General features: G+C 35.6%; 4 protein-coding genes across 5 annotated transcripts; 2 read left to right on the top strand and 2 right to left on the bottom strand.

Annotated features, from left to right (window-relative positions):
* Positions 1-730: 730 nt before the first annotated feature.
* On the top strand, positions 731-12,802 carry LOC114723764 (uncharacterized). 2 transcript variants are annotated; one of them, XR_003738264.1, is made up of 4 exons: positions 731-1,016; positions 1,971-2,393; positions 2,957-3,349; positions 12,787-12,802. XR_003738264.1 is itself a non-coding variant. In XM_028909998.1 (3 exons), exons 1-3 carry the CDS (start codon positions 909-911, stop codon positions 3,164-3,166), a joined length of 741 nt encoding a protein of 246 aa, XP_028765831.1. In that variant the 5' UTR covers positions 731-908; the 3' UTR covers positions 3,167-3,470. The 2 variants fall into 2 exon arrangements, 1 of the variants encoding a protein (XP_028765831.1); XM_028909998.1 differs by lacking the exon at positions 12,787-12,802 and having other exon boundaries at positions 2,957-3,470.
* On the bottom strand, positions 4,117-8,133 carry LOC114723763 (serine/threonine-protein kinase SRK2E). The gene is made up of 9 exons (XM_028909997.1): positions 7,351-8,133; positions 6,401-6,475; positions 6,209-6,310; positions 6,078-6,131; positions 5,885-5,977; positions 5,445-5,537; positions 5,026-5,130; positions 4,838-4,936; positions 4,117-4,678 (listed from the first exon to the last, which is right to left on the bottom strand). Exons 1-9 carry the CDS (start codon positions 7,525-7,527, stop codon positions 4,370-4,372), a joined length of 1,107 nt encoding a protein of 368 aa, XP_028765830.1. The 5' UTR covers positions 7,528-8,133; the 3' UTR covers positions 4,117-4,369.
* LOC114723762 (pentatricopeptide repeat-containing protein At2g15820, chloroplastic) lies at positions 11,034-14,528 on the top strand. The gene is made up of 2 exons (XM_028909996.1): positions 11,034-11,698; positions 12,307-14,528. The coding sequence occupies exons 1-2, from the start codon at positions 11,084-11,086 to the stop codon at positions 14,158-14,160; spliced, it is 2,469 nt and encodes an 822-aa protein (XP_028765829.1). The 5' UTR covers positions 11,034-11,083; the 3' UTR covers positions 14,161-14,528.
* Positions 14,529-15,224: 696 nt separating this feature from the next.
* LOC114723808 (integrator complex subunit 3) lies at positions 15,225-16,987 on the bottom strand. Its single transcript, XM_028910048.1, is given in 2 exon segments — positions 15,225-15,423; positions 15,426-16,987. Coding segments are annotated over 2 exon segments (1,386 nt in total). The 5' UTR covers positions 16,759-16,987; the 3' UTR covers positions 15,225-15,370.
* Between the last annotated feature and the right edge of the window lie 5,614 nt (positions 16,988-22,601).

Genomic DNA, 22,601 nt, shown 5'->3' on the forward strand with positions numbered 1-22,601 from the left:
TGAAGAGTTACGATTATTTTCAAACAAATATATCATTTTGAATATGAAAATTGAAAATACATCAATGATCAAGCAAGACACATGCAATACTACAGTAAGTAATCTAAGTTGCATTGCAGCATTTGGCTGCCCAACCACTAACATTTTCAAATAAATATATATCGAGGAAAGTGAATTTTTTTTTCCGGTGTATAAAAAAAAGTGAATATTGTATCATTTAGTAGTTTTAAAGAAGATTAATCCCCACTATAACTACAATTAATTTCTTATCCATATTCCAAGAAGAAAATGTAATAAAAATTAAGACTAATATATATATTTGGTTATTTAATTTTATATAATATTTTAATTTAATTTCTCAATTTAAAAAGGTATATTTTAGTCTTTTAGGTCGTTAGTTGATTTTTTATAATAATTTTAATTATTTTGAAAATTAAACTTAACAGTTTAATATTTGCAAATATTTTGTCAACATAAAATTTATAAATATTTTATCAACATTTAAATTCTCAACATCATTATTTTTGGTCAACGGTTTTAAAATAAAATGTTTAAAATGATTTAAAATATATTTTTTAAAGTTAAAAGAAACAAATTGAAACTTTGTATAAAAATAAAAAACTAAAATTATATTTTAAGTCCAGATGAAATTTTCTCATATATTTATATTGTGTGCCTCTTATACATTTATATCGGGTACCCCAACTCCTTGATTAGGAAAAAAAAAAGCCGCTGGCATCCATTTTATTTTATCAGATGGTTCCGCCGAGTTCTTGCACCGAGCCACAAAACCCTCCAGAGAAGCATTTCCTTTCCCCCTTCAAAGTTCAACACATGACCGTGGCTGCTTGGGGCGAAGCCCATGTTTAGATATCCATCGTGCGGAAAGAGCTTTTAGAATATCATAAATGGCTATCCCTTATCCCTCTTGTCTCGTATCCGCTTCTGCTCGTTTTCAACCCCTGACTGACAAGAATTATATCAGAATCGAGCCTTCCTTCCTTCTGGGATTTAAGGTAATTTAGCTATCCACTGTTTAGTTTAACCTATAAACGATTATCTCCGTACGTAGTGAGAATTATAATGTTGATGCATTCGGAATTTTGGTCTCAAAGACTGCATTTTTGTCATATTTGGTTCCAAATGGTGGTGTGGCTTCTGGTTTAGTTTTTTTATTTGCTTTTACAGACATAACGCTGGTGTTCGTGGGTAGAATTTTAACGAAAAGGAAGATGTGAGCTTTGTATATTGCTATGGTGTGACATAAAACTTATCGTCTTGCTTCATACCAAAGCTGATATAATACGTCCATATTAGTTCGCATAATTTGCTCATTGAGTCAAGTTGAGTTTGTGACGAGGACTTTCATGAAACTTGAAGGTAACGGAAATGCCCAAGAATGCTGCATCCTTTCTCTGCCATGTTAGGATTCAAATAGAAGGTTCTCCATGAGACGAAAATACTGTGACGATCTATCCTGTACCATGCAGTATCGGTACTAAAAAAACCTATTGTGCAAAGCCCTGTGCTTTTTGTTCACCGGAAAAAAAAAAAAAAGGCCCTTTGCTTTTTTGTTAGTGTCATTGTGCCAATCTGCTTTCTTTAGTTGTACCCTGATCTAAGTCAAGGGAACATCAGGAAGCTTTTGACCAGGATCCTTAGTCTAGTGGATATTTCATGAGAATAACTAACTTGGCATGCTATTATAGATAATATGACTCCAAAAGTAGTTTTAATACTACCGAAGCTGACCTTTCGGCATTGTTCGTATTCACTCGTATTCTGAGACTTGGCAGTTTTTATTCTGTCCTTTTGAACTTTCAGACACTTGATGCTTAAGCCATTTGAAGTCTATGGCAATAAATTTTGAATTTAGGTCTTTCTTCCTCCTCCTCTTTTTGTTCTTTTTTCTTTTTTGGGGTGAGTAATACAAGTCTTACCTTAACAGCCTATTTTCTTTTCCATGGCAGAGTACATATTGGGATGTTGAAAAGCGCCATCACTGTTTTAGTGCTAAACATTCTTGTGGGAAATCAGGATCCAAGCTCTCCTGTGCCATGAATATGTCTGCACAAGATTCCGATGATCATCAGAGTATAAATTTGGACCATCTTATTGCCAAAGCACAAAAAATTTGGGACAGGTCCCCTCAGCCTGTCAAGAATTTTCCATGGAACAGAGCCTTGGAGAATTTCATGCAACTTATTCTTGATCTTTCTCTGTCTGTTGTAAAATACTTATCTGTACCTGTGTTGGCAGTTTCCTCTCTTAGTGAGTTGTCATACTGTGCACATGAAAAGAAGTTATTTTTTGTTCCTGTTCCAGTCCTCTTAGGATTTACCATTGCTGGGATCTTGGCCGAGACAGCCTTAGACTCATCTCCACGTTTAAAGGTGCAATCGATCGTTTTGCATAATGTATATTCTGGATTTCTGGCAAAATAATTGATGATGCATTAAATTTCTTTGTCTGTAAAGGCTTATAATATTATAGCCCTTCATGTTTTTCTCCTTTCTTCTTTTTACATTGAAAAACCGCTTTTTGAGTTGCTAAAGACAGAGCATGCTTCTTAACTTTAGTTGGCCTCATTCCAGCTAATGGATTTGTTTCGTGCAAGCCTCTACGGATGGATAGCACGATAACTGTTATAAACGTTATCAAGCATCTAGTTTATATATCAGTGGCTTTGATGTTTCAGCTAGATGAATTTTCTGGATTTGGTGATATGAAACAGAAATTATATGTTAATCATTGACACTTACACGGAGTAGTTAACCTCACTTATACACACGTCAGTTATAACTAATGTAACTGACTTCCCTTAGAACTGGACAGCCAGATGACTGTTTCATTTACTGGAGTCCGCTAGGAATTAAGGTGACATTATTATATTTGATATCATTGTTATTGTTTGGTGTGGGTTTCATCATGGCTTGTCTGTGATTTTGATTTTCAGGCTGCAGAAGTTCCTTGGCATTTGATTGCCATTGCCATTTTGTTCACACTGATTAAATTGCCAGGCCCATATTATCCCTATTGGGGACGCATACTTATTCCACACTTGGCCAATGGGGTTCTTTTGAGGACTCTGTGGCTTGCAATCTTATGGCATAGGAGACCTCAAATAACATCAAAGACGCCAAATTCTGTTGATGGCAGTCACTAGATCTGCTGAGTGCTGAGCTATGATTCCAGTCATCATCGTATATCAATCAGGTACTTTTCCACTAGTCAAGAAAGAAAAGTTGTAGTAGGCTGCCGTAGTAACCAGGTACGACTTATAATGGTCTAAATCCTATGGATGTTTTAATGCTTAGGATTTTGCACGTGGCAATAGCGAGGAAACCTTGTGTAGCTCAAATTACGGCATAGCTGTATCAAGCTTCTTTGTTTTTTTTTTTTTTAGCTCCTATATTTTTCTTAATTTTGAACTTTCGTATGAGTTGATCTGAATGGGTTTTTGTTTGCCTGAGGAGCAAATTCGTCAGGATTCCGTACACTAAGATTTTTTTTCCCAGCATTACGTTCCCTAAGATGAAGATCTGTCAATAAGGATTTATATGTTATACACAATATGAAATGGGATTAAATAATTTTGAAGACAAAATAATCATCATGTACCTCCTATTTAGGTTAGAATAAAAGATCAAAATTTAGTCATGATCATATTGAAGGAACATTAAACCGCCAGGAGGCCGTAAGTAAAGCAAGAATCTGGTAATCAATCAGTGACTGAATCATATCGCAGGGTGCTTCTCAAGATATGCTTGACTGTAATCATTTTCGTTCAAGCCTTTGTTTCATCACTTAGAACCGACTGAAAATATTTGGGTGGAAACAAAATTATAATGTTAAAAATAATTTTACAGTATATAAAATAAATATATAAAAAAATTTATCTTAATGTGTTAAAAAATGTTTTTTCAAATGCCTTTTCCATCCGCCTGTGAGACAATTAGATCAAAACGCGAATGTACCGAAAGTAAAATAAATTTGATTGCTATACGTAGAAGTGAATCAACAATATTATCAAATAGTAATTGAAGCGATTCCCAATAGTTGCACGTCAAAAATTACTTTCCATTTGGAGCCTAAAATATTTAAGTAGAAATTAGGTAATGACACTAAATAATCGTAACCATAGCAGGAGGGTTAAACACGTAAAAAGTGAGGAGCATCAATTCATAAAGTAATAATAATACAGGAGAAAACATGCCCACCCCCAACATCAGCACACAATGAGGAAATTCAAGTACATGGATTCTCTCTTTTACAAGGGGAGACCCAACCATGGAGATCCTTCTTTAAAGAAGGGAAAGCTTTCTGAACATTTTCCACACTTAGCTTTCTGAACATTCTCAACCAGAAGTTAAAAATCAGGATTAATTGCATACACTATTTCTCCACTGCTATCGACGTCAAGATCAGGATCAGACTCCAGGTCCTCCTCCATGTCGTCATCAATATCTAAGCTTCCAGTGAGATAGTTGTTGAGAGACTGAGTCCCAGCTGCAGGAATTGTAGCTTCAGAAATTATTTGCATGATTTCCTCTATGCTCTGCATTGGTTGATCAGGCTCCTCAAACTGGTTGTTCGTTGTACTAGGATCATCCATAAGATCAGCTGGAAGGTTTTTCAGAAACCATTCATGGTTTCTGATCTCAGGGATGCTTATCCTCTGTCATTAAGATGATATCAGTTCCCAATTAGAAGATTAACGCTTTTATCTCATGAACGACCGAGCTCTCCGATCCGGTTATTAAATCAGACGAGTACATAAACAAGAAGCACATTATCTTCTTTACTCATTTTTTATTTTAAAAATAGAGAAACTGACCTTTGCAGGGTCAGCAACAAAGATCCTTGAGATGAGATGTTGGCATTCAGGAGATATATGAACATAGTCGGGAATTGAGTATTGAACATTCAAAATCCTCTGCAACCAAGATTCAACAGTTGAGGAATATCATTATTATGCTCTTAAACAAATTACCAGATTAACTAAGAAAACGGATAATGGGTTACATGTATCGTCTTGCGGAAATTTTTTGGTTCCTCTGGGTCCTCAAAAGGATATGCACCCACCAACATGACATATAAAGTCACCCCACAGGACCATACATCTGCAATCTGTGTCAAATTTGAGAGATAATGTCAGCGTAAAATATCAACAAAACGAAAAAAAAACAACCCGCCATTAAAAGGCAAAAATAGGCATTCTAGCCTCAGTCAGAGATATGGGGAAAAAAAAAATCTAATTTATTTCATTGGCTCCCCTCGCATTTCCTCTCCAAACAACACATACAACGAAGTGACAAGAAAAAAGACCTCTTCTCCTCAGTTCTGCATAAGGTAACAACTTCATGAACAAAAACGTCATAACATGTGAAACAGGAAATTATATGAATTCCGCAAGATAAGAGGTTATTTTAGTTAAAACATACCTTGCCATCGTACTCCTTCTTAAGCAAAACTTCTGGAGCGATATAAGCTGGAGTACCAACTGTAGATTTTGGTTGTGAATGTAGCACAGAGGACTGCATGATCAAGATATGCGTATATCACAAGATAGAACCACAAAGACATCAAAACAGACGAAGTTGCTGGATCTTATACAAAAGCTATAAGAAAATAAATTTCCCAAAATGCATAAATTAACCTAATTATTTTGGCTGCATAAAAATTCTATCACTAAGAGGAGAAGATAAGGGTAATGACGATGGGTATAGATCAATCCTAAGACATCACATTCATCCCAATCAAGACTGAAGATGATGTTGGGCGAGTTATCAGTTCATCCACTTCTGCAACATTTATATGAGTTCCAGTAGGTGCAGTGTGTGTGTGTGTGTGGATATTATTGAACAAACGAGCTATATGATACCTTGGAGTACCCAAAATCACATATTTTCAAACGAGGAGCTGGGCTACCATCCAATAGAGTGTTCTCCAACTTCAAGTCCCGATGGCATACTTGCTTTATGGGCGAAAACATATAGAAAATTCAAGTCAGATATCCCACTATTTCTTCAAGTACTGAAGAAGTTATAATCGGACAAAGGGACCAAAATTTGTACCATTGCATGACAGTAGCTAACCCCCGATATTAGTTGTTGGAAAAAGAAACGAGCCTATAGCAGAAGACAATGAAAGATTAAATATGACTGTTGGGGCACAGAATTAATGTTGTAATGCCATAAATAAGAACCTCATCCTCACTGAACCGCCCAGCATTGCATATTCGTTCAAATAGCTCTCCTCCAGAAGCATACTCCATCACGATAGCCAGATGTGTTGGTGTCAATATGACCTATAGACAGTCACATGGTGATAAAGTAACTCAATGGGATACTTCAAATGCAGGAAAGGAAAAATGGTAAGATAAAGGAGCCGTACAAACCTCCTTGAACCTGACAATATTGGGGTGCCTAAGTGATCTGTGATTTATGATTTCCCTTTGCACATTTTCATCTATCTGTTAAGAAATAAACATGGTTAATCATGATAAAATCAGGCACAGAAATCTGAATGCCAAATTTTACTGAAATCCTACTAGTATTTCAAGTCCTTCAGCGAAAATGACCACCTCGTTTGGAACAAAAAAATATTGACCACCTTCAAATGGTCAGTGCGTAAAAATGGATTACTTAACCCTTTTAAAAAACGGCGAGTTAATCACCAAGATTGATTTCTTCAGGAGAAGGGGAAAAAAATCTGGGATAAACCTTCTCTACATATGAATATTTACCAACCCAGTCATGAATAAGCCTGCAAACATCACATTTGTAAGTAGGGCTCACATCAGACGACAGACGATACGGTTTTATGTCTATTTATAATTATAATCTATGGTTGATTTGATCAATCTGTTTCTGGAGTACCTAAAGCGTAGTGCACAATTTCACTATCACAACCTTTGTCCAAAATTTCACATTAAGAAGGTCATCGCATGTTTCCTGACATTTGTCCCTTTTTCCATTGGATTGCTAACCAAAAGTAGAAATAACGTATCACCGTTTACTAACTATAGTCAGTTTAGTTTACATAAAAGGCACAAGATAAATCTCGGAAAGTCTAAAGGCATAAAATTTACTAATCACTGAACATACGAGGATGGGAGAAAAAACGCACAGCTGTTGTACGCAACCAAACAAACTATAACATCCGACGGAAACAAGAATTCCATGTCAGGTAATTCTAAACGGAACCATTAGCCGGTCTTTAATTCCAGTTTAGGGAAAAATTAATCTTTTAATATCAATGTTTTATCAACTCTTATCCATTTGGTTTCCATAAAAGCATAATACACCTGACAGCATTAAAACATGAGACAAAAATTGGAACACCGACCTTATCTCCCCTCTCTATGTACTTCACAGCAACAAGCTCGTCTGTTTGCTTGTCCCTCATAAGCCTCGCGACCCCAAAATTTCCAGACCCAATATCACGCACGAGCTCGTAGCGGTCACTGTCGTGCAGAATCGGCATATCCATCCCCGGCCCAACTGTGATCGTCGACCGATCCATTCAAAACCTCAGTCGTCCAAACTCTCTCAGCTCATCATCTCAGGAGATAAAGAGAAAAACCTCTGTCAGATCGAACTCAGAGAGAAGGGGGTGCCTTTGACGTGGCTCGATTGGGACCAATCGATGTGGCGGTGGATGGTGGTGGTGGGTGAAGAAAGAGAAAAAAGATGGTCACAGCCCGTGAAGCTTCACCCACCAAGTCAGTATTTGAGATTTTGCTGAGCTTTTTATAAGTTGGAGATGGCGGTGAAGCAGATAATATGCTGCTCGTGAATGAAGGAAACCCCTTGCTTCAGTTTTCTTCCTTTCCTAGTCGAACTTGCCTTTTTGTTTTATCCAAACCCTGAGTTAGCAGATATTTTCATCTGGGGAAGCAGAGATCCTTTTTTTTTTTTTTTTAATTTCCAGTCTCAGAATCAGTGAAAGTTGATTGCGATGACAGAAATAACCTTGGCCCTTGTGGTTGGAAGAACAGAAAGCTCCCAGGTGGTTTCGTCTGGATGGTCAACTTCATGGCTCAAGACTCAAGTTTTGAACCAGTGAGAAACGATATTGTGTGGGAAAAAGGAAGAAAAAGCGAAAAGGCAAAATGACCTTTGTATGTTGATAAGGTGGTGAACAAACAGGCGGGTAACAATCATGTTTTCCTGGAAAAATCAAAAAAGAAAAAGAAAGAAAGTGCCGTGACTCTCAGAGCCTGGGAGACTATGTGCAAGTTGGGACGGCTACAATAATAGAGCAACGGAAGGCGCTCCTTAGCCCATAAGAAACTGAATATATATATGTGCGCGCGCGCGCGCAGGTATGCTGCGCCATACTTCCATTAATTGTTTGCAGTTAGTTGTCAAATAATTTTACTGACACACACAAAAATGTCACTGATACTACCTTTAGTTATTAATATAAAATACTGTTTCATTTTTATTTTAGTCATGAATATAACACTTTAATTCATTTTGTATTTTATATTTATATATTTTTTTTAATATGGTCATTCTAATAATGGTAATTTTAACCAATATACTTTATTATTAAGGATATTTTAAGAAAAACAACACTATTTATTACGACTAACTAACTAAACTTATTTTCTTAATCTCCTCAAATTACTCAACTAGTTCTTATAATGAAGACCAGAAGTACTAATTGAGATTGTTAAAATGACATTCTATTATATTTTTTGAATAAACGTGGAAAAAATTTATTTAAAGGGCCTGTTTTTTTATAAGCAGCATTTTATTTCAACTTGATAAAATAATATCTGACAACAAAGATCTGGGACTTAACTAACGCAGTGCTAACAAAAAAATAACCAAGAAAAGTTCGCCATGCAAAGTAAGAAAATCATACGGGTTCAACCATGCAGACATAAAGAGGACAACGTACAAAAGCCTTGATGCGTGACAATGTCTGTGGTAGTTGTGTTTCTATTGGGCCCTCTTCGTATGTTTTTCATTTTTGTGAAATTGAGAAATCTATACAGAATCAAGTGGGATTGTAAATAGATGCTTCAAAATTTAAACATCTAACCTCAACCACCGTCATTTGGTGACTGTGCTTGGGGTTAAACACTTAAAAGCTACATCATTAATTTAGTCTATTCATCTCTTACAATGTCATATTTATATCCATTTTTTAAGATATGATTATCTCTCAGCAAAAACTACAATAAATAATACTACTACAGTTCTAAATATAAGATCCATTTTATAGTGTAAATGATATTACAAAATAAGTCTTATGTGGGTCTTATATTTAGGATTAGATAAGTATTTTCTCCTGTTTTATTTATAAGTTTCAAGATTAATGAGAGGTGCAGTATATTTTTGAAGTTTTAAGCCTGTGCCAACCTTTAATACATCTTTTTTTTAACATTGTAGCTAATATTACGTGTTTGCATTTTCATGACTGAAGAAATTGTTTCCTAGTGGATGCCAAAGAAAGCCGAAAACATCTACGATAAATAATAATAATAATTCCCAACCAAATAACATCTCTGCATCAACTTAACCATAAATAATTTATTATTTATGGCCGAGAGTTTTTTTCTAGTGTCCATCTTATTTAGCCTTGTTTTGTTTTACTACCTCTAGTCCTTAATTAAGGTTGTCAAACTCACGAGTTTAAACAAATTCGTGATAATATTGTAAACTCGTAAGAATTTACTTTTATTAACAAACCAATATTAAAAGTATATAATCAAATAGTTAATATATAAAAAATGAGAACAATTTTATTTAAATATATTTTTTAAATTTAAATAATTGAAATTATATCTATCAATGTTCATAATTTATCATATTCAACAAAGAAATTTCTATAAAAATTATATATAAAGTCACTAAATATAATCAAATTAAAAAATTTAGCATGAGTTTAAGAACGAGTTGACACGATTTTTTAAATTAAAAACATAAAAACAATAAACTCAGTAAATGAACTCGTAAGTTTAATCGAGTTTATAGTTATCACAAGTTTAAGAATGAGTCGACATGATTTTGTTAGCAGAAAACATAAAAACGTTAAACTCAGAGAGTCAACTCGCGAGCTTGACAACCGTGTCCTTAATATAAGAGCTTGTTTGACTTTCAGTTTGATCCTAAATATAATACTCCAATGCATCTTGTCTTTCATATTTATCTTTTTTTTTTTAAAAGCAGTCCTTATAGGTTGCATATGTTAAATGTTTCATCAAACGATAATTCTAACTAATACACATTATTAGTACGAGTATTCTAAGAAAGATAATACTCTTCCAGTCCTTAATATAAGACCCATTTAACTAATTTGATTAGATTAAGGAAGTTAGCTAAGTTAGTTAATTATAAAGAATGTGACATATTTTTCCTCAAACACCATAATCATCTTCCTTAATACTCCATCTCCCTCTTCTACTTGATTATGAGTGAAGGAGTATCCATAGGAATAATTTAGAGAAAATTAATAAATATGAGAAATGAGTCTTATATTTAGGACAAAAACCAGCTCAACAATTGGGTTCTATATTAAGAATCGGAGGAGTAATTATTTATTACAAATACTAAATTAACTAAAAATTTTAATCTCTCCAAATTAATCAACTAAGTTTTATATTAAGAACTGGAGGTAGCATATCTATTAATGTATTGCCATGGACCACAAACGCTTTAGTTACATAATTTTTAAATATTGAAAGATAACGTTCGCTCAATTAAATCACAATAAAAACCAAATGGAAATGTCTTCAAAAGGACAAGGACACTGCTTTTCTCTGGGGAAGAAAAAGTTATCTGGACCACATACCAACCGATCATTTATGGACTTCTTTCTTGTTGGGTTTGCAAGTGAATGAAGAAAGGTCCAAATTACCCTATTCTGGGCCTACTTCTTTAGGCTCAGCAGGAGTTTTCATTGTGGCCTAATTAACTGGGCCCAAGACCAATAACGATTCCCACCGGAGATAACTTGATGAAGTCATCGTATAATCTTATATAACTCGGTCAGAATCATTGTCGCTTGTTGCGCCGGAGCGTGACCCCCAAACCTCAAAGACTAGCGCCGAAGCCCAGAAAGAGACATGCTCTTGCAGAGCCTAGCTCAGCAGCTTCCACTTTCACCCTTCACTCGCTCCTTCTCCTTCGTCTCCAATCTTCCCTCTGAACCTAATCCTAATTTCAATCTCTTCTTCATGCGCGCTTCTCCTGGCTCTGCATTCGCCCTCTTTCGCGCCATCTCCTGCAGCCGCCATGGCCACCTCCGCCCCCACCGCCGCCTCCTCACACCTTCCTCGACTCTCTGCCCTCATTCGCTCATCAAATTCCGTCGCTCTTCCTCGCTGCCCGCGTCCAGCGTGGAGCAGTTGGTGAACGAATCGACTCCGTCTACTTCTGAGCAAGAACCCTGGGATCTTTCTACTTTGAGAGAAACTGAAGCTTTCGATTTCGACAAGTGTTCTGCAGCAACAGACTTGAAACACCTATCGACCCCCGACCTGGAGGTGAAGGACTTGAGCGAGCTACCGGAGCAGTGGCGGAGAGCCAGGCTGGCGTGGTTGTGTAAGGAATTGCCAGCGCACAAGGCAGGGACTTTGGTTCGAATACTGAATGGGCAAAAGAAATGGATGAGGCAGGATGATGCTACTTATGTTGTGGTGCATTGCATGCGGATTCGCGAGAATGAGACTGGGTTTAGGGTAAGCCCACCTCTTCACCGTTTTGGCTTAAGCATTTGATTGTATTTCCTCCAAAAAAAAAAAAAAAACCAGAAAAAAGAAAAAGAAAAAGAATTGGATTACAAAGCAGCAGAACGACTAGTAAAATGCTTACGGTGTCTTTTAGGATTGATACTTGATATCCCTAAATTTTATAGTTGATGGAAGGATGACAAGATGCTATTTTATTGTCTTATTTTTGTCACTACAGTAAATATCGGATGGAATGCATACTATTTCATCTGGGAATGATGGTTGTTGGAACTGTAATAAAATGCTAATCCATTCCTTCTTTGTGTGGTCATAGTAAGTGTTGGGTTCTAAATGTTATAAAGCTTCCCTTTTGCTACAATAGACAACCGCAGTTCATCTTGGAATTCATTTCTCTGTAACTTTACCATCAGAGCTAAATTTCCCGGGACGTGTGCTGCTTATTCTATATTTTTTTCAAGGCCTTTTTTTCCCCTGGCTACCATTATTCCCCTATTTGGTTATTTAGGAGACAATTCTATGCATTTTACTGCAAGCTAGAATTTGTTTACGCTAGACAGTCACGCTTTTCTTTTTCTCTCTTTTTGTCTTTTTTAAAGGTATACAAATGGATGATGCAACAAAATTGGTATAGATTTGATTTCGCTCTTGCTACGAAGCTGGCAGATTACATGGGTAAGGAGCGGAAGTTTGCAAAGTGTCGTGAGATATTTGATGACATAATTAATCAAGGCCGTGTCCCAAGTGAATCAACTTTTCATATATTGATTGTTGCTTATCTTAGCGCACCTGTTCAGGGTTGTCTGGAGGAGGCATGCACCATCTACAATCAAATGATTCAGTTAGGAGGTTACCAGCCACGCCTGAGCTTGCATAACTCCCTCTTCAAGGCTCTTGTTAGCAAATCAGGGGTCTCATCAAAGCATTATCTTAAACAAGCGGAATTTATATATCATAATTTGGTTACAACTGGTCTTGACATACATAAAGATATTTATGGTGGCCTAATTTGGCTACATAGCTATCAGGATACCATAGATAAAGAAAGAATAACAGCATTGAGGGAAGAGATGCTACAGGCTGGAATTGATGAGGGTAGAGAAGTGCTTCTATCTGTATTGAGGGCTTGTGCAAGGGAGGGGGAGGTGGAGGAAGCAGAAAAGGCTTGGCTTAGACTTATCCAGTCTGAAAGTGATCCCCCCTCACTAGCTTTCGTGCACTTGATGGAGGTCTACTCTAAGGTTGGGAAACCTGTGAAGTCTTTAGAGATATTCAGGAAGATGCAGGAGCAACTAAGGGACACAAGTGCGGCAGCATATAATAAGATAATAGAGATACTATGCAAATCGTATGAAACTGAACAAGCAGAATCAATAATGGCAGATTTCTTATGGAGTGGTCTGAAGCCCCTCACGCCATCATATGTCAATTTATTGAACATGTATTTCAAATTGAACTTACATGATAAGGTGGAGCTGGTATTTTATCAGTGCCTAGAGAAATGCCGTCCTAATCTTGCCATTTACAGTATATACTTGGATTCTTTGGTGAAAGTCGGTAATCTTGACAAGGCTGAGGATATCTTTAACCAAATGATTAGTGATATTGCTATTGGTGTCAATGCTCGATCATGCAACATCATTTTGAGTGGTTACCTGTCTTCTGGAAATCATGTAAAAGCTGAGAAAATATATGATTTGATGTGCCAGAAAAAGTATGATATTGAAACCTCATCGATGGAAAAGCTTGAACATATTCTGAGCTTGAGCAGGAAAATTGTCAAAAAACCTACAAGCCTGAGGCTAAGCAAGGAGCAGAGAGAAATATTAATTGGGTTACTTTTAGGTGGCTTAGAGATTGATTCAGATGAACAAAGGAAGAATCACATTGTCCATTTTAATTTCGATGGTATTTCTGGTTGCCACCATCTCTTGAAGAGTCATATACATGGCCAGTTCCATGAGTGGTTGCATCCTTCCTCTAAGCCAAGTGATGATACTGAAAATATACCAGATAGGTTTTTTACAATTCCAAGCTCTTATTTTGGCTTCTATGTGGATCAGTTTTGGTCACAAGGTCAACCTTCGATTCCAAAACTAATCCATAGGTGGCTGTCACCATGTGTTCTGGCATACTGGTACATGTACGGGGGCCATCGAAGGTCATCAGGAGATATTCTTCTAAAGATAAGAGGAAGCCGCGAGGGTGTTGAGAAGATAGTCAATAAGCTTAAAGACATGTCCATAGATTGCAAAGTAAAGAGAAAAGGCAGGACATTTTGGATTGGTATTCTGGGAAGCAACGCTACATGGTTTTGGAAACTGGTAGAACCTTATATTTTAGAGGACATAAAAGATTTTCTTAAAGCAGGCGATCAGACGTTGGGGAGTAATTCTGCAGAAACTCAGAACATTAGCTTTAGTAGTGACTCGGACGCTGATGAAACAGGATGAAGCAAAACTGATGATTTTGCTTTGGACGAAGTTAATTTTTGAGGAGCGACCCGTTCAGATCATGGTTTATCTCTTGCAACAAAAACATAGTTGATTTTTCTCCATCTTCAGATATTATTTTGATTGACTGCCATGGTAGCTAAGTGAAGGGTTCCTTGAAAATTTATGTTACCGCATGGTAGATTATCTTTTATGCATGTACATTGCTGTATAGAAATTTGAGAGGGACTACATTATCTGATTAATCTCTGTAAAGGAATTAGAAGTACTGTCTGGTTATTATTCTTTGCTGTGGTATGGCCTCCACGGTTCATGGTTCTGTAAAGGACTTATCCTTTAATGGGAAGCGTGAAGTTCTTTCTTCTTTGTTTTTGCACCAATAGTAACACAAACAATCTGAAATATGAGCTAACAAATTTCCTGTCAAGTCATATACATTGCAGACAAAATCATGTATATAAGAGTTATCGTAATGCAATCATCTTTGCAGTGATGATGATACTTTTGCAAGTTCTCGTCATAAAATGGCATCTAAGTGTATAGAAAGATGTGTCATTTGATTCCTTATCGAGAGATTGTAAGGACTAAGGGAGTGCGAATGTCCTGGCTCCCTTGAAGAATATGGAATGCTCAATTAAATCAGCAGTTTCTAAATTTTACTGAGATTGGTACGTGTAATAATTAGACTGGGTCTTCATATTTCAAAAGTTACTATGGTCGCCCAGGGGAATTTTACACCACCAATTTAACGAGCCACCTCTAACCTTGAAGACCCAAGACATGCTGGAAAATACACCGACACTCTACCTCCGGCCTTCAATCTAAGATAAATAACTAATTTATAAATATTAAAAAAATTAATCAAATTAATTATTTGTAACAGAAGGATTTTTTTTTTAAATACCATTGTGCATTAGAATTATTTATTAATGAAAACACTTTATATAGTTATCATAAGAATTCCATGGGGGCAAAATAAATATATACTAATACAAAACAGATTAGGACTTTATATTTAAGATTAACTTAAATATCTAATTAGATATTATACTAAGGACTGGAGATAATATATTATAGAAATTATATAGATTTACCCCCACGATTCTGCGACATTCTAACCACACGAATCTGATGGGGTACAACTGTAGGAACACAAAGGTGAGTATGGTTAGCATTGGAAATTATACTGGAAGCCATCTTTTACCAACTCCTACTCTGCACTTAACAATAATCTTCCTAGGCCTTGTCTTAGTACAGGAGAAGTGCAGCACATGAAGTCAAAACATCAATTGAGTGAATTACGCCTTTGCGAACAAGTGCCCGCAAAGCTGATGAGACTCCTTTAACTATAATATCTTTATGTTCGACATCATAATTGTCTACAAGGAGTAACAAAAATTCAAGAAGACTGTGAGTCATGTCAATGTATTTGGGAATAGAGTGCACCATCAACAACATCGCAGGTTCTATGTTCATGATGTTATCCCCATTTTCATCGAAGAAGAGCCAATCATAGAACAAGGCTAGTTTCACATTGGCTGCAACATAGTTTTTCCTACAAGATTTTAGAAGCCAACCAATAACAGCCCATCTTGGGACAATATCTGACTGAATTATCTCGTTTGGTGGATGGTGTGCACAACATATAAATCGAACTAAATCAGCCATCAGAGTATCTCTATCAGGCTCACTAAGAAACTTCCTCGCAAACCACATCTGGTGGCGCTTTTGTTGTCCCAATTTCACGTGTGTCAGCAAAAACCGTAAATGGGACTCCATTTCAGGAGTAATCCGAAGTAGAAAATACCTACTCGATGTCCTTGTGCAGTAAAGCTGTGAAATATCCGTAAATTCTGGCGTCCTGAACCGAGACGGATTCATCACCAAATCCTTCCATATGGCTCTGAACTCATGAACATGAAACAAATTTTGTAGTAACCAGACGAGATCCCTCCCAATCTTTAAACATAAATGGAATTCTTCCCTCACTATTTTGGCACATAAATCAATCTCTAATCGCTTTAAAGTCCCTAACTTCTCATTATATGGAGACCTGCAATGATCAGCTAATAGACGAAGATACACATACAATGCACTTGACAAAACCATCGGTTCTTCTTCTAATATGCAATTCCACTTATCTTGAAATAAGCTGGCTAACTCAAAACACAACCACAAATTGCCATCACTAAAATCTCCCTCAACAATTTGCCTCAAAAGGGACACCAACAAACCATCAAAACCTACTGCCAACACATCAACCATTTCTTTGGTAACCCAAATCAACTGATTTTTCACTGACACAAGAAGCTTTGGGTACAACTGGTGAACAATTTTCACAAGCAAGTCAACAAAAAACGCGTATCCATCAGTAACAATAGCATGCAAGTGCTTGATATGGGTTTTGGCGAAACGGGGCTCACACAAAACACCGTAAAGGATTGCCCTATTAAGCTCCAGGTACTCATCGAGACTTGGGATTGTTAAGGAGAATGGAGGCCTTAATTTTGGTTCACAATACTCAAACGCTTGCCTAAGAGAAAGCTCAATTTGATTTTCGGCTTCATGAGATGCCCCGAGGGTGAACCTTGAAACCATAACAGATTCCTTTGGGTCAGAAAATAGATTTCCCAAAACAATTACAGGTTTGCAATTTCATATTCTATTCAGAATCACATATCAGAAGGCAACATCGAAACAGAATGACGAAGCGGAAACAGAACGGAGCCTACATCGCTTAACCGGAGCTTCGGAACAGAACAAGAGAACAAATGAAAGAGGAACGAAGGAAGAAGCAAACTCTGAAGCAAAAGGAAGGGATGCGCAAACGAGGGCACAGCGCAGGCTAACAAGGGTGACGAAAACGGACGCAAACGAAGAAGCGTGGATCAGCGTGTCACGGGTGACCAAAAAGGGGTGAACGCAAGTGTTCTAATGGGTCTGGACTTGGGCCTCGTCACAATGCATTGGTCTGAAAATTTTGGAGGTGTGCAGAAAGGGAGTGAGGCTAAGTACAAACAAAAATTGAAAATTGAACAAAATCTATGTATATCAACATTCGTACCTAAATTTATATCTTTATATCTATTAATTTTCTCTAAATGTTTTAATGAACTCCAATTAATTACTCTGCATAAGTTAGGAAAGTAAAAATGAGTTATTTTTTTATTTATTTATTGTTTTGTGTGTAGGGTTTACTTATATTTTTCCCCACCAGGTTCAAGTTGTGGGCCGGGTTCAAAACAAAAGAGAGCCTTATCGGGAAAAGCTCGGTTTGGTTTTGTGCCTATAGTTGTAGCAGGTTCGTTGGAGATTATCAACCAAGAAACAGATAGATTGATCACATTCTTTTGTACGGTTCAGTTCGTAGAGCAGACCTTTCAATTTATCATTTTTTCCAGAAAGAGGCAGTGTCATTGATCACCAGAGTAAATATCATGGAGAAGTTGATGCTGTGGAGTTTGTAAGGTGGAGATAAAAGGCAATGCTTTTTGGGCGACAGTGGCCTGAGGAACCTTAGCTAACATGTGCCTGGAACCCTGCTTTTTGAGGTCTCACGTTTTTCTTTTCGGCTGAAAGTTATAAGAACAAGGCAGGCTGGGTCAGTGCATCAACAATATATCTGGAGGAGTTTAATTTTTTATTATATATCCGTGAGTCATCCCGGGACAAGCGTTTTTTGCATCATCGTACGGAGCTTTTTGTCGTCGTGGGGGTTGTCCTCGCAAAAAAGCAACCTTGACACAATGGCCGTAGACGTTGAGCCCACTAAAATTATCATGAGATCACAAATAAAACGAGGTAATCTCCTCCACATATTTATTTCGTAATCCGTAAAAGTACTTCTAAAACCATAGTTTGGTTTTTATCCAAATATCCCTTAAGAAATTTAATTATCAAAAAGTGACAAGTTATGTATCTGAATCTATTGTCGTCTCCTGCTCCAGAATTTTAATTAGCAGGAAGTTTTAAGTAAAAAAAATTAATTACTAAAAAATGCAAATGATAAGTGATCAGTCTGAATTTGTTGTCTCATTTCCTATTTTAGAAATTATCATTATTTATTCTTCACTTATCAATAGATTTTAAGATAACTAAATATCTTTTTTAAGACTCGATTGTAATTTTTTCTTAAACTGATCGGAGCTTGGGTGCTAGTTTATATTATGTCCTCGCAAAAAAGCACCCTCGTGACACGGCAACACATTTTGTCAAAAAATAATTATTATTATATATCAGACGCGGCGGAATTTGGAGCACACGAGAATGTGTGTACCTGAGTCCTTCCCCCACTAATGATTTTTCCTTTTAAAAAATCAACATGTGAGCTATTGTCTTCCCACGATAAAACCACATGCCTATTGCTTCCAAATAATTTCTCTCTCTTTGTCTTCACCACGCTCTTCTTGGTTTTATTTTTTGATTAAACCTCCCAATTATCAAATTCTTCGCAATGTTGTCTCTCTATTTTATCTTTTAATTTTATTGTTATTCTAAATCTAAATTTAACATTGTGCTCAGTTATCTTGATTTGTATATTCAGCACCGTTATATAACTTCTGATTTGCTCTAGATTTTTAATGGTGATGACCCATTTAATCTAGCTATTGGCAGGCTCAATTAAAGGTGACAATCTGTGATTCGTCAAATTTAAAGAATGCTCATGTATTGGGCATTAAAGTACAACTTTCATTCACGATTTTTTAGAAACAGTTACCAAATTAATTGAGAGATTCATTTCCTAGATCCTCCTTTGAGATTTCCCCCATTTTTGAAAATTTAAAACAGGAATGAAAATTTTACTCCGTCGATTGAATTATTTGAAAAATTTTATTCAATAAGCTACATTATTACTGAAAAAAATAAATTAAAAAATATAAAATTCTATAAAGATCCAAGCATTCAAATGGTTGGCCTTTTATGACAAACGCATGCACCTTGCAAATGATCCGACTGTTTGTGCGTAAATGGAGATTGCGTAGGCTATAATGCTTCCTATTTTGTCCATATATGCAAATAGGAATCCTAGAACACTCTTCTTATCCTAATTATATCTAATGTGTTAAAACCTTTTATTGTTAGATATTTTCATGTTAGTAAAATATTTCTAAATTTTTAATAACCTACTCTTGTAGTGATTTCCATAAATTATATATTCATCAAATTTCAATTAAGTAATTAAAATAAAAACATAAGAACCTGTTCACAAAAAAAAAAACAATCTTTAAATTTATACTACAAATTAAAGGCCATTGAAATGGACAAGAAAATTCTCGAACACTCTTCCCAAGCTAGCTATAATGCCAATTCCTGAACTGGAAAGTGGGGCTTTTTCTCTCTTTTGCTCCAACATGTGAGTGATTCATTCTTGCATGAATAAGGAACCTTATCATTATACTGTAGGTCTCGCGCATGAAAATAAAAGCTACATGCAATATCTTTAAGTTCTCTTTTCCTATCCAGATCAAAACTTCTCGCTCACTACTATTTTCCCTTTATTTTTTGCCCACAAATTAAACTCTAACCTTCACTTAAATCAATACCTTTAAACTAAATAATCTCAATTATCCAGAGTCTTTTTTATACTTTGATGTTACAATTAAAAGAAAGCCTTTGAACATCAGTTTGAATCCCTTTTCAATAGTTTAGTTGCTTCTCTTTTTATACATTGTCATCACTTGTACTTGTATCAGTACATTTTGTTTTTCATAAAAGTGATGGACATCTTTATTAGTGCATGAGAGGACCCTTTTAATTACTTTCAGTTTTTTACTTTCAGGTTTGAAAAAGATCTAAGCTTGGAGGAAAGAAAGTAGGATTAAGCATCACAGTCGAAGAGTTGAAAATTGTTGAGATGCTAGAAAAAGAAGAAAGGGGGGGAAATGATGATGTATTGGTGCTAGTGTGACACGGGAGATTAAGTGGATTTATTACAAGAACTCTAATCATAAACCCCACAAAACAAAAACAGATAATACAGACAGAGACATCAATCCCAAAAAGCCACCAATGGCCTCATAATTTAGTGATGAACTATTTAGCTATATTATGGTTCATTATTAAAGGCTATGTGTGTATGCATATTCACCCAGATAGCCAAAATAAATAAATAAATTTCTTTTAGGCATATAGTGTGTCAAAACAAGATATATGAATAAACTGCGATAAAGTTCAGTTGAAGTTTGATTGAGGAATATTTTTATGCGTCATATTTTTATTAATAGATGTTTAAGTTTCTAAAGAGAAGTTAAGTTACGTTGGCCAGAGAAGAAGGAGAAGAAGAAGAAATTATGTTACATTCCAGGTCGCTTTTTTTTGTTGTTGTTGGTATGTCATGTATCCCGTGTTTTTACCTTTGACATATATATTGTGAAAGTTCTTATTTAGTTTATACGATGATATAAAAAATAACTTGATATTAAGTTAAAATGAATCCGTAGTTTGTTTTACACAGGAAATAAATTTCATTATAAAAGATAAAAGATGAGAACAGAGTTAGAAGATCTGAATAATATGTTGGAAATTAAATAATATTGGAGAATTGTGGTTTTATTTTTTTACTGAACAAATATATATATATATATGGCGTGTTATACAGGAGATTGGAGACAATAATAATAGATGCCTTGGCAAGAGATGTGACAGAAACAGCAATGAATGAAATGAACATCGATCACGTGAAAGATTCTCTTCAATATGGTTGCTGCTTTTGAATGCCAACGAAGAATTTGGCCCCTGCCTTCTTCCTTTCTCCTCCTTCTTCTCCTGAAAGAAAGCTATCGCATAAGGTATCCCTGGATTCTCTCTCTCTCTCTCTCTCTCTCTCTCTCTGAGTTTCACCAACTTGTTGTTGAAAGTGAAAGGAAACACGCCTGTTCATGGAACCTGCAGGCGCAAACTTTCAGTACGACGATATCTTAGAATCTTATTTTCAACGTGGCAACAAATAATACTTATTATTTGGGAGAGTCAGAATAATATATAATCAGCGATGCGAACCTGTTGATATAATTTACTGCTCTCTTAGTTAATGGGCATCCTTTGTGATTCTGAGGTCTAAATTCTTTATATCAGTATGTGAGACTCTCTGAGACAAGATACAATGGGATGATAATAACGTGGTGACCAGAATTGACAATACATGTGTAGATTGGAAATTAAAGTAAGGGGATAAGTCTGAGAGGGGTGGGTGTGGGTGGATGGGTGGGTGGGTGAGTCCTGAGTGGGAGAGAGATACGATATCATGGAATGTGTTGGATTCGGCTTTGGAAGGAAGGGATTGGCTTGTGTATGTTGACATGAGATTATCCCAACTAGCCAAGCCTCCACACACATTCGTTATTTAAACCATAGTACCATCTCTTGTAGTTGGTACGTCATCTTCTTGACCTGCCTGATTTTCCTAAAACACTCATGTATAATACGTTAAAATATATATTTAGTCGTTTAATTTTATATAAGGTTTTAATTTTGTTCGTTAACTATAAAAAGTATATTTTTAATCTTTTAATTCTAAAATTATCGACAAAAAAATTATTGATAATAAGATGTTGAATGTTAATAAGATATTCTTAAATACTAATACATTAAGTTTAGTTTTCAAAACAATTATTATTGTTACAAAAAAAAAGTCATTTAAGACCAATAATTTTAATATTAAAGAACTAAAAATAAATTTTTTAAAAGTTAAAAGACCAAATCAAAATTTTATGTAAATTTAGTTAAATTAATTATAAAATAAATTATAAATATAAAAAATATGATGAATTAAGATCTTATACATTAAATATAAACTTTCAACTAATTATCAATCTCATATATACACACATATATACCAGTCTCTCATTCTATTGACCTTGTGAGGCTGAAGAGATGAAGATTACAGGGATGTTTAAACAAAAACTAAACTATAATTTTAAAAGTGATTTTATAATATACAAAATAAATATATATAGATATTTGCTTCGATTCGTAAAATTTTTTTTTTTTAAAAATCATTTTGGATATCCAAACACTTTTTATATATTATTCTATGTCGCCCACAATTGATTTTGTTTGAAAAAGAGCCAATTAAAAAAAAAAGTCTTTGTTGTGACTTTGAAACATGCTCTCTCGGACCCCGTCACCTGCCTTCCCTTCCATCCCATCATTACTTCCATCGCAAGCCGCTTCCCCCAGAATCTTATGCCCTTTGACTGCTTTCCTCTCCCCATCTACTCCCCACATAATCCCAACCCTATTTTCACGGCACACAAAAAAGACTTTGACTGGATTGCCCTTTTTTTTTTTGAGCACATCAAGTCCATGTGGTGCCTCATGGTTCCAACACTTAAAAGATTATCCTCTAATGTCTAATGCAATAGCATTATAAAAATGTTTTGCGGTGAGAAATATGCAATTTAAGTATTTTTTTTTAGGGAATAAAAATAGTTTAATGTAAT

Source organism: Neltuma alba, unplaced genomic scaffold, assembly GCF_004799145.2.
Source record: "Neltuma alba isolate B1F8T4 unplaced genomic scaffold, ASM479914v2 tig00012154_pilon, whole genome shotgun sequence".
NCBI classification, from domain to species: Eukaryota; Viridiplantae; Streptophyta; class Magnoliopsida; order Fabales; family Fabaceae; genus Neltuma; species Neltuma alba.